The sequence below is a fragment of the Scyliorhinus torazame genome, chromosome 19 (genome assembly GCF_047496885.1).
Source record: "Scyliorhinus torazame isolate Kashiwa2021f chromosome 19, sScyTor2.1, whole genome shotgun sequence".
Classification (NCBI taxonomy): Eukaryota; Metazoa; Chordata; class Chondrichthyes; order Carcharhiniformes; family Scyliorhinidae; genus Scyliorhinus; species Scyliorhinus torazame.
The window spans coordinates 124,164,006-124,182,088 of NC_092725.1; the positions used below are offsets into that span (position 1 = coordinate 124,164,006).

General features: G+C 47.3%; 1 protein-coding gene across 6 annotated transcripts in view; it reads left to right on the plus strand.

Moving 5' to 3' along the window:
• The window catches only part of ppfia2 (PTPRF interacting protein alpha 2), a 645,248-nt gene that overhangs the window by 494,389 nt on the left and 132,776 nt on the right, over window positions 1–18,083 (plus strand). For all 6 annotated transcript variants that reach the window (XM_072485153.1, XM_072485152.1, XM_072485156.1 and 3 more), the window contains 2 exons: window positions 8,157–8,295; window positions 10,335–10,555. In XM_072485153.1, the coding sequence (XP_072341254.1) occupies window positions 8,157–8,295; window positions 10,335–10,555 (360 nt within the window). The remainder of the gene's footprint in view (window positions 1–8,156; window positions 8,296–10,334; window positions 10,556–18,083) is intronic.

The window sequence follows — 18,083 nt, forward strand, 5'->3', positions numbered from 1 at the left end:
ATACACAATAGATATACTCTTACCTGATTCAAACTTTTCAAAACGGTAGGGGGAAAAATTTGTTCACATAGCGCCTCAAGTGGTGCTCTGCAGATTTATGTCAATTCTCCAGGGCCAGACTATACTGCATAACCACAGAAGTTTCCTCATTAATATCATTCAGAAAACCATGCCGGTCATGCAGCAAAGAGCCTGTGGTGCTGCTTGCCTCAAAACATTAAAGTCGTCTGGTCGTGCCGCTTGAAATGCGGATACACAAATTAATTTTTCCCCATAATATGTAGTTTCTGTAAAACAGACATGCTGTTATAAATTAATAAATTAAGAGTGCAATTTGATTAGTAATTAGGAACTGATTGATTTATAAAATTAATTGAATATATGGATTCTTAAATTACATGATTAAGTTCATTGCTAAATTGAGCCATTTAATCATTAAAGCATGTAATTAATTATGAAATGTAGTAGGCAGTTTAAGGAACTATTATAGACAATTATCACAATATTGACCAAGAAACTAATGGAATATTTTTGTACTCTTTTCCTCTGTGTCAGACTAGGGTAACTGTTGCTCACTGGCTTCACCCTCTGGGACAGGCCAGGTAACTGTCACTTGCAAGAAGCCCCCTCAGGTAATATAAAAGCAAATTATTGTTTCCACAATATTACATGAGCTAGACTCAGCAGGAAGTCCTCTGCAGCGGTCCTATCATCTTGTCAAGTCCATGGGGAAAAAAAACAATTACCCGAATACTCCGAAATAATAAAGTTGGAATAAGTTAAACTGGGAGTTTAATATTAAACCAAGACTTCTTGCTTTCTGAAAGAAATTCAACTATTAAGATGAAATGGTTTTAAAAGAAGTTAAATAAAACCTTTCTTTCGTGTTTTAAATTTCTTGGAGTTAGCTCAGTTGATACCATTCTAATCTCCAAGTGTTGTGGAGTTAAACCAGGACATGCCCATCAGAGGAAATGCTTCAATGCATTACAATGGACTGTTCCATTGTCTGAGATGCTAATGTTCAGCAAAAATATTAAAGCAAGAAAGTTTATTAAATGATGTTCAAGGTTTTGTGATACTATTCAAAAAAGAATGGGGTGTTTGCCTGATATCTTCAGAAATTGGTCCCGAAAACAATCCCAACAAAGCCTGAATCAAGACCTAAGTTTTTGCTCCCATGACCGGAGCTCAGAGTTAGGACATTTCCCGGCTCCACAAACCCGAACCAGGAGAGAATGCCGTGAAATTAGGATTTTCTTTCTCCGAGGTGGTGGATTCTCTAGGACCAGATTACCCCGGAACAAGGGTGGGGGCTGCCAGATGCAGAGGCTCCTGCCCGAGTGCTCCGGTACTTTAGTGAAGTATTTAAAAAATAAAACAAAAAACACTCCCTCACACACCCCTTACTCCCACAACTCACCATGCTCTATCGATGCCAAACTATGCCACCTCATGCTTCCTACCCATCCCTCCTGGCCACTCAAACTCTTCATGCCACCCTGTGCCTCTCTACTACTCCCATGGCCCTCATACTCCCTATGCCAACCAATGCCTGCTACTTTATAGCCCTTGGTCCAACATAGTGCCAACCCATGCCCCCCACCCAACAGCTTACTGCATCCATGCCAACTCACCTTGAGCAAACCATGGGCAAATCTAGAATCCATGCTGAAATGTGTCTATTGATGACATCACTATTTTTTAAAAAGAACAATCTTTTTGATAAAAAATCCAGTACATTAAAGTCCTTCAACTAATCTCTCATGAAATCAAAAAATCACTTAAGTATTTAATTTCATCCCTTATAAAAACAAACCGTTCACTTAAGTACTTAATCTCTGAAGGAAACAAATATTTCCATCTGTGACCACTGCGATTTGTCAAAGAACTGCTTACTTATCAGACCATATAGTTGTAAAATCAGTCGTGCAACACAAATCCTATAATGATAACCCTCAGCCCTAAGTCAACAGACAGTGCATTGATTTAAAAAAAAACACCATGGGCTAGATTCACCAACGGCGGGATTCTCTGTTGTGCCGGCAGCGCACCCAAGCCCGCGGGTTTCCCGGCAGCAGGGGTGGCCACAATGGGAAATCCCATTAGAAGGTGGTGGGAACGGAGAATCCCGCTGCCAGTGAAGGCACGTTACCCAGGAAAACGCAGCTGGTGGACCAGAGAATCCCGCCCCATATTTTATAGAAAGATTTTAATCCGTTCACAATTCCATTGAGCTTTGACAGTTCCAATGAGTTCTGACAGTTTTTTGACAGCTGAACAGTTCTTTGACAACTCTTTAATAGCATCACAGTTCTTTGACAGTGTGCACTGTTTCTTGACAGATTCGCAGTTCTTCGATAACTTCGAAATTCCATGAGATTATGCACTTTTTACACGCATTCATTTCTAATTTTAAAAATCCCATTGACCTCTCCCAAAGGGCACCCTACCACAAGTATCCCAGTGTCACAGCCAAAAGAGTATCTTACCTCTCCAAAAGCGTTCCCCAGCTATCGAACAAAGAACAATACAGCACAGGAACAGGCCCTCCAAGCCTGCGCCGATCACATATCCTATCTAGACCAACCGCCTGTATCCTTCTATATCCCGTCTGTTCATGTGCCTATCCAGATAAGTCTTAAAGAGGTATCTGCCTCAACCACCTCACTTGGCAGTGCATTCCAGGCCACCACAACCTTTGTGCAAGAGACTTCCCCCACACATCTCCACTGAACCGTTCCCCCCTTACCTTGAACCTGCGCCCCCTTGTAATTGTCATTTCCGCGCTGGGAAAACGTTTCCAACTGTTCACCCTATCTATACCCCAAATAATTTTATTCACTTCTATCAGGTCACGCCTCAGCCTCCGTCTCTCTCGGGAGAACTCGCAATTTATTCAATCGATCCTCATAACTAATACCCTCCATATCAGGTAACATTCTGGTAAACTTTTTCTGTACTCTCTCCAAAGCCTCCAAGTCCTTCTGGTAGTGTAGTGACCAGAATTGGACACAATATTCCAAATGTGGCCTAACCAGCATTCTATATAATTGTAATATCATTTTCGAGCTTTTATACTCGATAATGGAGACTTTTTGCCCTCCGAACTCCCTGCTTGAGCTCTTTTCTACTTTCCTTGTATTCCTCAAGTGCTTTATCTGTTTTTAGTTGCCTGTAGCTCACACATGCATCTTATTTCTTTTTTGACAATATTCTCAATTTCCCTGGTCATCCATGGTTCACGAATCCTGCTTTTCCTGTCCTTATTTTTTTACCGGCACATGCCTGTCCTGCACTCCCATCAACTGCTCCTTAAAAGACTCCCACATGCCAAATGTGGATTTACTCTCACACAGCCTCTCCCAAACAACAGTCTCCATATCCTGCCTAAATCTGGTTGTATCCACAAGATTCCACAAAAAGATATTTGCTGTCAGAACTTGTTCTGAGCATGTGCTTTCACTGCTTGGTGACGCCACACCTGGAGTATTGTGTGCAGTTTTGGTGTCCTTATCTGAGGAAGGATGTTCTTGCTATGGAGGGAGTACAGTGAAGGTTTATCAGGCTGTCTCCTGGGATGTCAGGACTGTTAAATGAGAAGAGACTATCAGTGGGATTTTCCATTCCTGAGACTTAAGTGTTGATGCCGGGGCAGGATTCGTGGACTTACACAACAGCAAAACTGGTGCTGCACCTGGACCGATTCAGCGACTGTTGAGGGGCTAGCACCAGCGCCACATGGAACACAATCAATTCCAATGAGAAACGGTACGGGATTTACCGGTTTCGCGATCGACACTCAGGAGGCTGACAAGCTTGTGGTAGTCACCACTGTTGTATTGTATATACCACATATGAGGGGTATTACGGTAATGCCCCTGTACTACAGGTACGGGGGTAGATCCCTGCCTGCTGGCTCCGCCCAGTAGATGGAGTATAGATGTGTGGGCTCTCCGAGCTGCAGCCATTCCAGCAGCAGCTGCGGGAGGCTACACATCTCTGCGTAATAAAGCTTCGATTACACTCTACTCTTGTCTCATCGTAATTGATAGTGCATCAAAGCTGCAGCCGCATATACACACTTCACTCCACACACACAAACCATCCCAGCCGACAAGATGGCAGCGAGGAGGGCAGCACCACACTTCACTGATGCCAAACTGGAAACCCTCCTGGACGTGATGGAGGTGAGGCAGGCCACCCAGTACCCCGGCTCGGGAAGGAGCTGCCAGCCGCCGCCATTCGCCATGCTTGGGCGCAGGTGGTAGAGGTAGTCACTGCCGTCAGCAACACCGTCCAGACCAGAAACTGCACAACCTCCTCAGGGCGGCAGGGTGAATAGGCAGCACTGTGTCCCTCGCACTAACCCTCGTCCCACACACCCGTAACCGGACAGCCCCCCCCCCCCCGCAAACCAGAGGCTGTCCGAACCCCTACCCTGCACCACATGCCAACATCCATACCGGCCACCATGGCTGGGTGCCACTAGCTACCCACCCCCTCGGCTGCAAGCGTCAGACTGTCTAACACTGTCGTTTACAGTTCCCCCCCATCCCCCCACTTACAAAATTCTAACAGGGTTAGACAGGGTAGATTCAGAAAGAATGTTCCCGATGGTGGGGGAGTCCAGAACTCGAGGTTATAGTTTGAGGATAAGGGGTAAATCTTTTGGAACTGAGCTCTAGCATGAAGGAGGCCAAACCCCCAGCACAGGTTATACAGGCAGAAGATCAGCTTTCTCATGACTGAGCAACAATGCGTCAGGAGACACTGTCTTTCCAGTAGACCAAGTGGGCATGAATTTTTTTGCCTCCAGCTTCTTTCAGGAATCTGCTGGTGACATCTGCTGGTGTTCACACTCTGCTGTACACACTGCCCCTCTCATGTGATTGATGCCATCTTTCCCCAGGTGGCCAGTTATGTGCACTTTGCTACGTCTGAAAGAGGGCTCTCAGATTTTCTGCAGTGACTGTTTCTTCTTCAATTATTTCATAGATGTGAGTGTCACTGGCAAGGCAAGCATTTGTTGCCCATGCCATCATACACTGCGCACATTTACCAATCAAGATGCCCTCAGACCAACCAACAGAATTTATCATCAGTTGGGTGAATTTGTGGAGCATAAATCAGTGGAATAGGAGAGAGAGCAGCAAAACTTCGGAGCATAAATCAGCATGAGAAGGGGGGAGAGAGCGAGCTGGGGTGGGGGCTTAGTCTGTAGACTGGCTGTGTGCAGAGAAAACACAAAGTATGAGGTCACAGGGAAATAGGTAAGTGATTGTTTGGTGAGTATTTTGCTTGTTTAAAAACTTGTGTCATTCAGTAATTGTAGATTTCATTAGTATTAGTCAGGTTTACTAGCAGCAGCAAAGCTGATTGGGAGTAGTAGAGTTTATTGATTACAAATTAACTCTGAATAATTTATTAACATTTAATAAAGGTGGCAGGGAAGGTGACGTGTTGCGACTGCAGAATGTGAGAGCTTTTGGACACCAGTGTGATCCAGCGCAAATATGTCATTAGTAAGAGTCTGCAGGCTGAGGAACTTCGGCACAGAGCCATTGAGCTGAAGGCAGAGCATCTGATACTGCCTTGCATCAGGAGCTGAAAAGTTACCTCCAAACTGTACTAAGAGGCTGTCCTATCCTTTAGGGTAGGCACTTCTGATTTGCTTAGTGGTTAGGGACAGGGGGGGGGGGGATGACTGCACATGAGGCAGATGTGAGACCCAGAAAGTAAAAGTGGAGGAGCTTCAGCACATGCTCGGTGAAGTGCCAGTTGGCACTCCCAGAGTGCCGGGGGCAGTGCCAGGACTTTGTCCAGTCATGTCCCTGACCACCCAGAGGCTTCAAAGGTCATCACGTCTAGCCAGAGAATTCAACAGTGGCTGCAAGAAGGTCCTCATGAAGGAACCCTTGCACTGTAATGTCTGAGTGGTGCAAGCTGTTTCTATGATGGATACAACCCCCAGTGCAGGCATGCTGCAGAGGAAGAAAAAAAGATCCGAGTCTATTAAAATCGCTGTCAGACAGCGAACCTAGGGCTGGATTACCCGCTGACGGGATGCTCCGTTTTGCTGACAGCCCGGGGGTTTCCTGAAGGCGTGGGGCTGCCCCACAGTAAGAAACCCCATTGACTAGCCAGCGTAACGGAGCACCCCCCGGTGGGGTGAAGCAGAAATGTGCGATGGCGGGGCACAGAATCCAGCCCCTGGTGTTTCAGAATAGAAAAATATCCACTGTGAAAATAACACACTCAGACCAGTGCACCTTCTTTTTCTAGGAAACACCTCAGAGTAGAAAAAAATCCACTGTAGAAAAAATGCAGTCAGATGGACAGCTGCCCGAAAGAGGAAGAATTCCAGAGTTAATGGACCATGAAGTGTTGTTAAAACAAAGCTAAGCTCTCCTTTGCAATAGCCTTCAGTTGTCAATCAAGAGGCTTGTAAATGTCAATGGGGTGCAAAATTCAATGTAAATAATAAAGTACAAGACCTCAACCTGCCCCCCCCTAATCCCCCAGCTTCCTTGAAGGACCACCCCACCCCCTTCACAGCTTCTGGCCAGCGGCTGCTGTACCCTTATGCTCTCTGGAGGTAAGTAGAGAGAGATACTCACCTCCTCGCACCCCCTTGAAGTCCATTGCGTTTGGTCTCCACTTTTAAAGAATATCAGTGATTCATTCCCGGGTGACTTCCCACTGTCGGGCTTGTGGGGGTAGAGGGGGGAGTGAATATTGGGAGGCCGCTGCATTCGACTTTAATCTCACTAGTGAAATTAAAATTAGCCTTTTTGAGCGAGATCCTGATTATGCCAGCAGGCACAGGCAGGAGAATAGGAAACTGTTTTATGCCCAGGCAAATCCCGTTTTGGAGCTCTCCCACAATTCTCCTGAATAGCGAAGTCGCAACGTCTGGAGAATTGTCCCATCGACTTCCCCCAGCACCAACTCCTCCATAATACTTGAAGGACCTGTGGGAAATGAAAGACATAATTTAGAAATTACATGTGAAAAGGGTTCAAAGTCATTATCTTGGAGATGCTCATATTTCAGTTATGGGTAACAGCAAATCAACATGAGTAATTGTCGTGTCACCTGGCAGTGTGCAATCTAATTCTGTCACCAGGGGATGCATTTTCCTTCTGGGGTTGGGACACTAACACCAGGACCAAATCTGGGCTCTGACCTGGCCAGCAATAGTCACTCAACATCAGTGTGGCTCCTGACACTGGGGGAACCAATAGGAGGTCTTCCAGAGGGTGCCAAAAGATGAAGGTGCCCTATCAGTATGTTCAAAATTTTTCAAAAACTAATGGCCTCAGCGGTCGTGTGGAGGTGGGCCCAGCTACAGGCAGCCTGCGGCTACTGCTATGGTTGTGTGGGTATTGCAACTGAGGCGGGGACGTAAATTGTTCCTGGAATGTTGATCTATGCTTGCATCTTCTTATTGGTCTTAAATTATACTTTTAATAATGTTCACAAGCTACCTGTCCCTTGCTGGTGGGTAGCTGTCACCCCTCCTAATCTGCCTCCTTAATAATGGCCAAGAGGCAGGAAGATGCCAATAAATTAGCATGCTGACCAGCTCTGTGAAATTCTGGGCTTGCCTGCCTTGATTCCTTCCTCCTGGCCAAATGGCCAGCAACCACAAGAACACTGTGACGAATGTGTTACAGACTGATACGAGACCAGAAAAAAATGTTTTCAGGATCTAGAGAGAACACTGGCCAGGATAAAAAATAAACAAAGTTGTTGCACGCATCCACAACTTTTTTAAAATTCATGCACTGAAGGATCAGTCTCTTTGACAGGCACCGTCTCATGGCCAGCATGGACATTATTGGCTTAATGGCCTCTTTCCATGCTGTAATGACCCGACTAGCTGTATGACTCATGGGCAAATTGTTTTTCTACAAAGAATGAAGTATCTTATATTTATTTGCATATTTTTAACCTTTGGATATCTCAAAACAGTTTACAGCCAATGAAATATTATTGGAGTATAGTCACTGTGGCAATTTATATTAAAATTTTAGCTATTATGGCATATCAATAGTGCTCGTCTCAATTTTTAAGACTGAGGAGTTTCCAGCACATATTCTTTTCTATAAGATCGTGAAAGCATTACTAATGAAAGCATTGTTAATTTTCAGGCCACGCTTGGATACTTCACCTGATATGCGGTACTCCATGGGCTCATTGATAGACAGCCAAGCTGACCATTATAGATCTTCCAATGTGCTAAGGAGACCACAGAAAGGGCATACAGTAGGCCACAGAGAAGAACCAAAGGTTTGTGCCTCAGATTTGAATTGATGGATAATTGAATACTTATTAAAGCAATTATTTTCTGATCTTAAATGTTCCCACTAGGTTTCAAGGGATATCAGAATATGTTTAGTAAAATATAGACAGGTTTTGTTAACATCTTCTACCTTTTTCTCAAACTACAATTTTAAGACACTGGTCAAAATCAATGAATATCATTTGCAACCAAAGCAGGAAAAAAATTAAAAGTTGCTCAAGATCTACCACTGCAAACATACACCATTGGATAAGGTGAAGGAAATGTGTGAAATTGATTTTTTAATTAAAATGTAGAAAAATTACTGCCCAAAATCCACTGAATAAGGACAGACCTTTAGTGCACTTTGTACAATTTATTTTCATTTCTTAGCAATTAAGCTTACTATTTAGCTTGGAACCCATAGATCCAAGCCTTCTAATTTTACTCGTATACCTTAACCCTTTCAAATAAATCTAAGGCAATAAGTTTTTCAGCAACAGAAAATATGTGTCCAAATATTTTATGTAAATTCTCTTTAACCTTTTGTGCCTAAAAGCGGAGTAAATATTTCAGAATTGCCATAAAAGAGATGTAGGCTACATGAATTATTTTGTATGGAAAAATGCAATAGAGCCTCAATATTAACACAGAAGCATGGAGGAAGCAGAGGAAGAGGAGGTTGAAGAGTAGGTTTCTCGCATGTTCTTCCATTAAGACCCATTTTTGGAATCCATAATATGTACAATTTTTGAATCTATTTCTAAGCCACAGCTGAGAGCCTGGCTGGCTGTATAGTGATTAGGCCTGCATCACTGGGCCGTAAACAGGGAGCTGAACGGTGGGATGGAGAGATCGAGTTTCAGGGGGAACATCATTGGCAGAATTGAGGGAGATTAAGTTTTATAGGGAATATTAATGGGGAGCTTGGAATAAATGGGCTCAGGGGTCATTGATATTAAGGACAGGGAGTTCAGGGGTTGAGGATACTTTGATGGTAGGGAAAGTTTGGGTATTGGGATGACATCATTGGGAAGTTTCCCTGGGAAGGGGGAGGCACCGATAAGGGGAGCAGTGACATCAGAGGCTGGTGTGGGCATCAAAGAGGCTGCTTGGAGAAATTGGGGGTTGAGGATAATAATGATGAGGGGAGCCGGAAAGATCGGGTCAGGGGCCATCAGTGTGGGAGCGGGACTGGGAGAGATCAGGGGTCAAGGTGACATCAATAAACTGAAATCAAGAGTGAATGAGATAGGATAGGATATTGATTTTGGGGCCAGGAACAATTGGAGGCATTGATGACTTGGTGGACGAGGTTGGACGTGGGCTCAATGCGGGACTAGAAAGATCAGAAGAGGGGAGTAGATCGCAGAGAGTCCATAGAAAACATAAGAGGGGCGCTGGGAGGGGATGGTGGGTTGTGGAGGACATCAGAGGATATTGGATGAAGAGGAGGCGAGATGTCAAATTTCTGAGGGGTTAACTCATTTCCTAGGTGGACCACGCGAGAACTGCTTCTACTGCTGGCCCTCATGCGCTACTGGAAAAGCAACCTACTGGTTGAATGCAGCGGTCCTTTCTCATTTAACTACTGGGTTTCCAAGGCCCAGAAAACCTGTGACATGAAGCCTCATTCAGAGGTTTAAATATAGGACACCCCACCCCCAACCAACCATTCACCCACCCACTCCTGGGAGTGGATTGAAATATTTTCCAATGTTGGAAGTTAATGAGGAATTCTGTTATCTTAGAAAATATGTGCTTTTGAAAAGGTGCAAGATATAATAAAAGGTTTAAAATTAAGTGAATGTAAAAATATTAACTTGCTATTGTCTAGCTTTTCATTTAATTTATGCTTTCTGCAGTGAATGAAATGGCAAAATGAGAGGCTTATGGAATATGCAGTTCATCCACCAAACAACTATAGTGGAAGGTCATAAATGGTATTCGTACCATTTCACCAAAATATCTGCTGATCTTCTCTGAATTTATGGTTGATCATTAGGAGGACCATCGTGGAAATCTGTCTCTTTTTTTCTGATTTCAGATACAGACAATTGCCGATAAAGATTGGACCAGAACTCAACATATTGGTATGCTGAGCAGCCATCAATTTGAGAGTGACACTGAAATGTCTGATATCGATGATGATGACAGAGAAACCATATTTAGTTCCATGGATCTTCTTTCACCCAGTGGGCACTCTGATGCTCAGACTCTTGCCATGATGCTACAAGAACAGCTTGATGCCATTAACAATGAAATAAGGTGACTACTGTTCTTTGGCCTACAAGGCATGATATATTACAATAAGGAAATATATTGTCCGTCACTTCCGAGCTCCAGGGTGTTGTTTCTAGGACGTAGCCCCAAAGATGCGCTGCCTCAGGGGACATTGATAATAAGGACGGAGTTCAGGGGTTGAGAATACTTTGATGGTAGGGAATGTTTGGATATTGGGATGACATCATTGGGAGGTTATCCCTGGGGAGGGGGAAGGCACCGATAGGGGGAGCAGAGACATCAGAGGCTGGTGTGGGCATCAAAGAGGCTGCCTGGGGAAATTGGGGGTTGAGGATAATATTGATGAGGGGAAGTTCCAGGTAAGGATTCCACGGCAATTGCCTGGGAGGAGATATCTTCCTATGGGCACTTGCTCTGCACTAGGAATTCTTTGGGAATCATCCAAAAATCATGATTTTCACAAACATTGGATCGTTCCAACTGTGATACGTCAAAGAGTTATCCAGAAAATGTAGAAGAATTAAAACCACTTATAGCTTCTGGTTAACTGGCACACCGGCCACCCCCTCCACCCACAAGACTCCCTTGTACCCCTGAGCCACAGAGGACTCCCACCAGCTCCCTGACTACTCTCTTCCCCCTTCTACAGACCTCCATGTGACACATTTACTACCCCATGAGATTCCAAAAACTTCCAAGGGATCCTACCCCCACCTGCACAGAACCTCCCCAACAACCCCCGGCGTGGTATATCCCAAACCTCCACCCAGGCCTAACCTGGCCTGACACCCCCCCCGCCCCCCCGGCCCCACAAGGCCTGGCTCAATCCTACCCGACCTTCCTCCTTTCCACACGCCCCAAGTGCCACGCCAATCTGACCAGACTACACCTCCACTCTCCCCACAATGCCCAGGCAGAGTGCCACATGCCACCACTGCTCATCTCCACAAGTACTCCACACCTCAACCCGCGCCCCCCACCCCTTCTCCATGGACGAACATGACCAGGTGCGCCCCCACCTCCCAACAAGGTCCGACCTGACATCTCCTCACCAAAAGCCCGACCCAAACTACCCAAACAAATAAAGGGTTCATGGCTTATGTTGACCAATTGCCCTAGTTTCTAGGCCTTGGGCTGCACTGCCCAGGTTTTGCCTAGCTTGATTCATAATGTCGGAAAAGTTAGAATTGAATGAATTTTCAGGTAAGAACTTTTGCGTGAAGTGGCTATGCGACTCAATTGCCACTCCATCGGAGGTTACGGAACTATCTTAAAAGAGGCTGATTACAACAGGCCACATGTGGCGACTTGGAGCAAAATGGCACCGTAAGCAACCACTTTGGAGGGTCCCTGAACAAAGGGAAACCGCAGAGTGCAGGGGCTCACCCACATGGCGTGCACAGAGTTAGCAACCATGTTGGGTGCACCCTGGACAAATGGAAACCTCATTGGGAGAACGGTGTCCATGGCCATTTTGGACGGCCCCCTAACAAAGGGAAACCCCGGAGTGCAGGGGCGCGTCCACCAGGTAAGTATGGTTAATCCCAGAGGAGTGGGGGAACAAAACACTGCATCAGGATAGTCACCCAGAACGTCAGGGGACTTAACAGGCCAATGAAAAGATCCAGAGTCCTCGCCCATCTGAAAAGGTTTGAAGCCAACATTGACTTCCTCCAAGAGACGCACCTGAGAGAGAAGGATCGACAGCGGATAAGGAAGGGCTGGGTCAGACAGACCTATGATTCTTGCTATGGGACGAGGGCCAGGGGGTAGCCATACTGCGAAATAAGAAGACAGTGTTTACTGCAGCGAGGATGGTTATGGACCCAGGGGGACAATATGTCATGGTCAGCAGTTTCCTGGACAACTGGGAAGACACGGAGTTTATGAAAGAGAACATTACGGACGTCCCTGACATAGATACGCACTGATTAATCATGGTGGGGGACTTTAACTGTAGAAGGAACCTCTGACAGACCTGTTGAATCCCAAAACAGGAAATTCTTGCAACGTGGTGAAAGAACTCGGCACATTCATGGAGCAGAAGGGGGCTGCGGACCCATGGCGGTTCACCTACCCAGGGGAGAAGGAGTTCTCCTTCTTCTCCCAAGTATACAATGTATATTCACAGATCGATTTCTTTGCAGTGCGGAAATCAGTGCTTCCAGGGCTAGTAAGAGCGGAATATTCCACAATTGAAATCTGCGGCCGAGGCCTCCAACCATAGAGCTGATAGGCAGAGAGGAAAAAGGTAGAAGTGAACTTCGGCCTGCTCTCCACCAGGAAAGCAGTGCATCAACTCCGCCAGGCTCGGGGGACCCTGTACGAACACGGAGACAAAGCCAGCCGCCTGCTGGCTCACCAGCTGAGAAAGCAGGCAGCCAAAAGGGAAATAGCCCAGATTAGTGCAGCAGAGGCAAACTAGTAGCAGTGCTGGAAACGGTTAACAAAGCATTCAAAACCTTCTCAGGGGCTGTACACCTCCGAGCCCCAAGCAGGGTCTTGCGGATGAGGCAGTTCCTCGATGGACTGGACATGCCAGTCGTGGGGGAGGATAGGAGATGGGGCCTGGAACAACGCTTGAAATGGGCAAAGTCATGGAGAGTATTAATTCCATGCAGGCAAGGAAGGGGCCAGGACCGGATGGTTTCCAGGCGGACTTCTACAAAGAATTTGCAAGGGCACTGGCCTCACACTTGCGGGAGATGTTCATAGATTCACTAGCGAGGGGCATAAGCCTCAATCTCGCTGATACTCAAGAAAGACAAAGACCCAACTGAATGTGGGTCTTACAGACCCAACTCACTGCCAAACGCAGATGCGAAAATACTGGCCAAGATCCTAGCCAAGAGGCTGGAGGACTGCGTACCAGAGGTGGTAGTAAAAGGCCAAACGGGCTTTGTCAAGGGTAGATAGCTAACATCGAACATCAGGCGCCTGCTCAACGTGATCACGATTCCATTCGGGGAGAGAACACCCGAGGTGATCATCTCCCTGGATGCAGAAAAGACCTTCGACAAAGTGGAATGGAAGTACCTCATAGAGGTACGGAGCGATTCAGGCTTGGAGCAGGGTTCACTGCCTGGGTGAAATTTCTGTATAGCGCTACCACAGTGAGTGTATGGACAAATACCACCAGCTCTAAGTACTTCCAGTTGCATAGATGCACAAGGCAGAGATGCCCCTTGCCCCGCTGCTGTTCGCCCTAGCGATCGAACCACTGGCAATCGCGCTTTGGGCGGCAAAGAATTGGAAGGGGATCAGGAGGGGAGACAGAGAGCACAGAGTCTCGCTCTATGCAGATAACCTGCTCCTCTACATCTTGGACTCACAGAGCAGCATGGAAGAAAACATGGCGTCTTGAAAGAGTTTGGAGCCTTCTCGGGGTACAAACTCAACCTGAGCAAAAGCGAGATCTTTCCAGTGAATCCATAAAGGGGAGGGGCAGAGCTGGAGATAATGCCATTTAAACCAACCCAACACAAATTCCGCTACCTGGGGATCCACAAATGGAACCTGACCAGCCTGATGGAGGAAGTAAAAAAAGGACCTGCAGAGATGAAACACACTCCCACTCTACCTGGCAGGGAGGGTGCAGACGATCAAGATGAACGTACTGCCCAGGTTCCTCTTCCTGTTCAGATTTATCCCGATCTACATCCCCAAGGCCTTTTTCAACTCGCAAGAAAAACTGATCATGGCATTTGTGTGTTTGAACGCAAGGATCCCAAAAAGAGTACTGCAGAAAGCGAGAACCATGGGGGGACTAGCCCTCCCAAACACTGGACCCCTTCAAAAGATGGAGAGAGAATGGGGGGGGGGGGGGGGGGGGGGACGACAGTTAAGTACTTCTACACTGACAACAGACTGACAACACTCGAGGAACTAACAGGGAAGTTCCAGCTGACCGGGGGGGGGGGGATTTAAAAACATTTTTTTTTTTAAATTTATGGGATGTGTGCGTCACTGGTTAGGCCAGCATTTATTGCCCATCCCTAGCTGCCATTCAGAAGGTGGTGATGAGCTGCATTCTTGAACCGCAGCTGTCCTTGAGGTGTAGGGAGGGTGTTCCAGGATGTTGACCCAGCGACAGTGAATGAACAGCGATATATTTCCAAGTCAGGTTGCTGAATGACTTGGAGGACAACCTCCAGTTGGTGGGGTTCCCAGGTGTCTGCTGCTCTTGTCTTTCCAGATGGTAGTGGTCGTGGGTTTGGACAATGTTATCAAAGGAACCTTGGTGAATTACAGCAGTGCATCTTGTAGATGGTACATATGGCTGCCACTGTTCGTCGATGGTGGAGGGTTTGAATTTTTGTGGAAGGGAGATCAATCAAGCGGCCTGCTTTGTCCTGGATGGTTTCAAGCTTCTTGACTGTTGTTCAGCTGCACTCATCCAGGCAAGTGAAGATTGGCTTGTGAGAATGGACAGGCTTTGGGGGGGTCAGGAGGTGAGTTACTTGACTTTGACCTGCCCTGGTAGCCCCAGTATTAATGTGGCTAGTCCAGTTCAGTTTCTGGTCAATGGTAACCCCCAGCATGTTGGTTGTGGGGGATTCAGCGATGCTAATGCCATTCAGTGTCAAGGGTCGAAGGTTAAATCCTCTCTTGTAGGAGATGGTCATTGCCTGGCACTTGTGTGGTGCAAATGTAACTTGCCACTTGTCAGCTCAAGCCTGGATATTGTTCAGGTCTTGTTGAATTTGGACATGGACTGCTTAATTATCAGAGAAGTTACGAATGGTGCTGAACATTGTGCAGTCATCCGCAAACAGCCCCACTTCTGACCTTATGATGGAAGGGAGGTCATTGATGAAGCAGCTGAAGATGGTCAGGCGTAGGACACTACCCTGAATTGTGACGAGGAAACAGGGATTCTACAGCAAGATCTGGACAGGTTGGGCGAGTGGGCAAACCAATGGCAGATGCAATATAATTTGGATAAGTGTGAGGTTATTCATTTTGGAAGCAAAAACAGAAAGGCAGATTACTACCTGGATGGTTGTAAATTGGGGGAGTGAAGTGTGCAGCGGGATCTGGGTGTCCTTATGCACATTCGCTGAAGGTAACCATGCAGGTGCAGCAGGCGGTAAAGAAGGCTCATGGTCTGGTGGCCTTCATTGCGAGAGGCTTCAAGTATAGAAGCAGGGATGTATTGCTGCAATTGTACAGGGTCTTGGTGAGGCCACACTTGGAGTATTGTGTGCAGTTTTGGTCTTTCTCTGAAGAAGGATGTTCTTGCTCTCGAGGGAAGGTTTACCTGACTGATTCCAGGGATGGCGGGACTGTCATATGAGGAGAGATTGACTAGGTTGGGATTGTTCTCGCTGGAGTTCAGAAGACTGAGGGGGGGATCTCATAGAGACTTATAAAATTCTAACAGGACTAGACAGGGTAGATGAAGGGAAGATGTTACCAATGAAATGAAATGAAAATGGCTTTTTGTCACAAGTAGGCTTCAAATGAAGTTACTGTGAAAAGCCCCTAGTCACCACATTCCGGCGCCTGTTCAGGGAGGCTGGTAGGGGAATTGAACCGTGCTGCTGGCCTGCCCTGGTCTGCTTTCAAAGCCAGCGATTTAGCCCAGTGTGCTAAACCAGCACCAATGATGGGTATGTCCAGGACCAGGGTTCACAGCCTGAGGATTCAGGGTAAACCATTTTGGACAGAGAGAAGGAGACATTTCTTCACACAAAGAGTGGTGAACCTGTGGAATTCATTACCACAGGAAGTAGTTGATGCTAAAACTTTGAATATATTCACGAGGCGGCTGGATATAGCACTTGGGGAGAATGGGATCAAAGGCTAGAGGAGAAAGCAGGATTAGGCTATTGATTTGGATGTCCCTGCCGAGCGCGTGAAAAATGTCCACACCGACCTTCCCCAGGGGGATGTCACCAGCTCATGGGGCTGAAGCGTCTCAGGAGGTTGCGCCGGTTGAAACCTTTGGCAGGTGGGGCAGTTGAGCACCATGTTGGCAATGTCATCACTGATGCCCGGCCAGTATACCGCCTCTCGGGCCCTCCGTCTGCACTTCTCGACCCCCCAGATGGCCTTCGTGTAGTTGGTCGAGGACCAGCTTGTGCATGCTGTGCGAAATCACAATCCTGTCCAGCTTTAGGAGGACACCATCAATGACGACCAAGTAGAACTGCGGGCACTGTCCTTTGAGCCACCCTCCCATCATGTGGTGCATCACCCGTTGTAGAAGGGGTTCAGCCGCAGTCTCCCGGCGAATATGGGCCAGACTGGAGTTGTTAGCTGGCAGATTTGCCGATGTGAAGGCCACCTGCGCTTCGACCTGACAGACGAACCCCTCTGAATCGGGCGGTGTGCTCACTGCTCTAGATAGGGCATCGCAATGATAAGGTCCTTTCCCGGGGTGTAGACCAGTTGGAAGTCATACCTCCTGAGTTGAAGTAGGATGAGCTGGAGGTGAGGGGTCATCTCGTTCAGGTCCTTATTTATGATGCTGACCAGGGGGCGATGGTCAGTCTCAACGGTAAACTGAGGGAGACCATACACGTAGTCATGGAACTTGTCTATTCCGGTCAGCAAACCCAGGCATTCCTTTTCGATCTGCGCGTAGCGCTGTTCTGTGGGGGTCATGGCCCGCGAGGCATAGGCGACCGGGGCCCATGACACAGTGTCATCCCGCTGTAGGAGCACTGCCCCAATGCCGGACTGGCTGGCATGAGTCAAACTTTTTGTGTCACGAGATGTGTCGAAAAACGCCAACACCAGGGCTATGGTGAACTTAATTTTGAGCTCCTCCCATTCCTTCTGGTGTGTGGGCAGCCACTGGAACTCTGTGGACTTCTTGATGAGGTGACGCAGAGCCGTCGTGTGGGAGGCAAGGTTGGGAATGAACTTCCCCCAGGAAGTTGACCATGCCTAGGAAGCGTAGCACTGCTTTCATGTCTGCCGGCTGCGGCTTGGCTTCAATGGCGCTCACCTTGTCTGCATCCGGACGGACCCCTGACCGGGATATGTGGTCCCCCAGAAACTTCAGCTCGGTTTGGCCGAAAGAACACTTGGCTCGGTTGAGGCGCAGGCAGTTTTCCCGTATGCGCGCAAAGACGCGCTGGAGACGATTGATGTGCTCCTGTGGTGTGGTGGACCAGATGATGACGTCGCCCACGTAGACCCGCACCCCTTCGATGCCCTCCATCATCTGCTCCATGATCCAGTGAAAGACCTCGGATGTCGAGATGATGCCAAATGGCATTCTGTTATAGCAGAACCTGCCGAAAGGGGTGTTGAAGATGCACAGCTTTCGGCTGGACTGATCGAGTTGGATCTGCCAAAAACCCTTCGAGGCATCCAGTTTTGTGAAGATTTTAGCCCGGTCCATTTCGCTCTTGATCTCTTCCTGTTTGGGTATGGGGTAGTGTTCCCTCATTGTGTTGTTGTTGAGGTGTTTTGGATCAATGCAGATCCGGAGCTCGCCGGAGGGCTTCTTAATACACACCATGGAGCTGACCCATGGCGTGGGCTCCGTAACCCGGGATAGCACCCCTTGGTCCTGGAGATCCTGCAGCTGCTGCTTGAG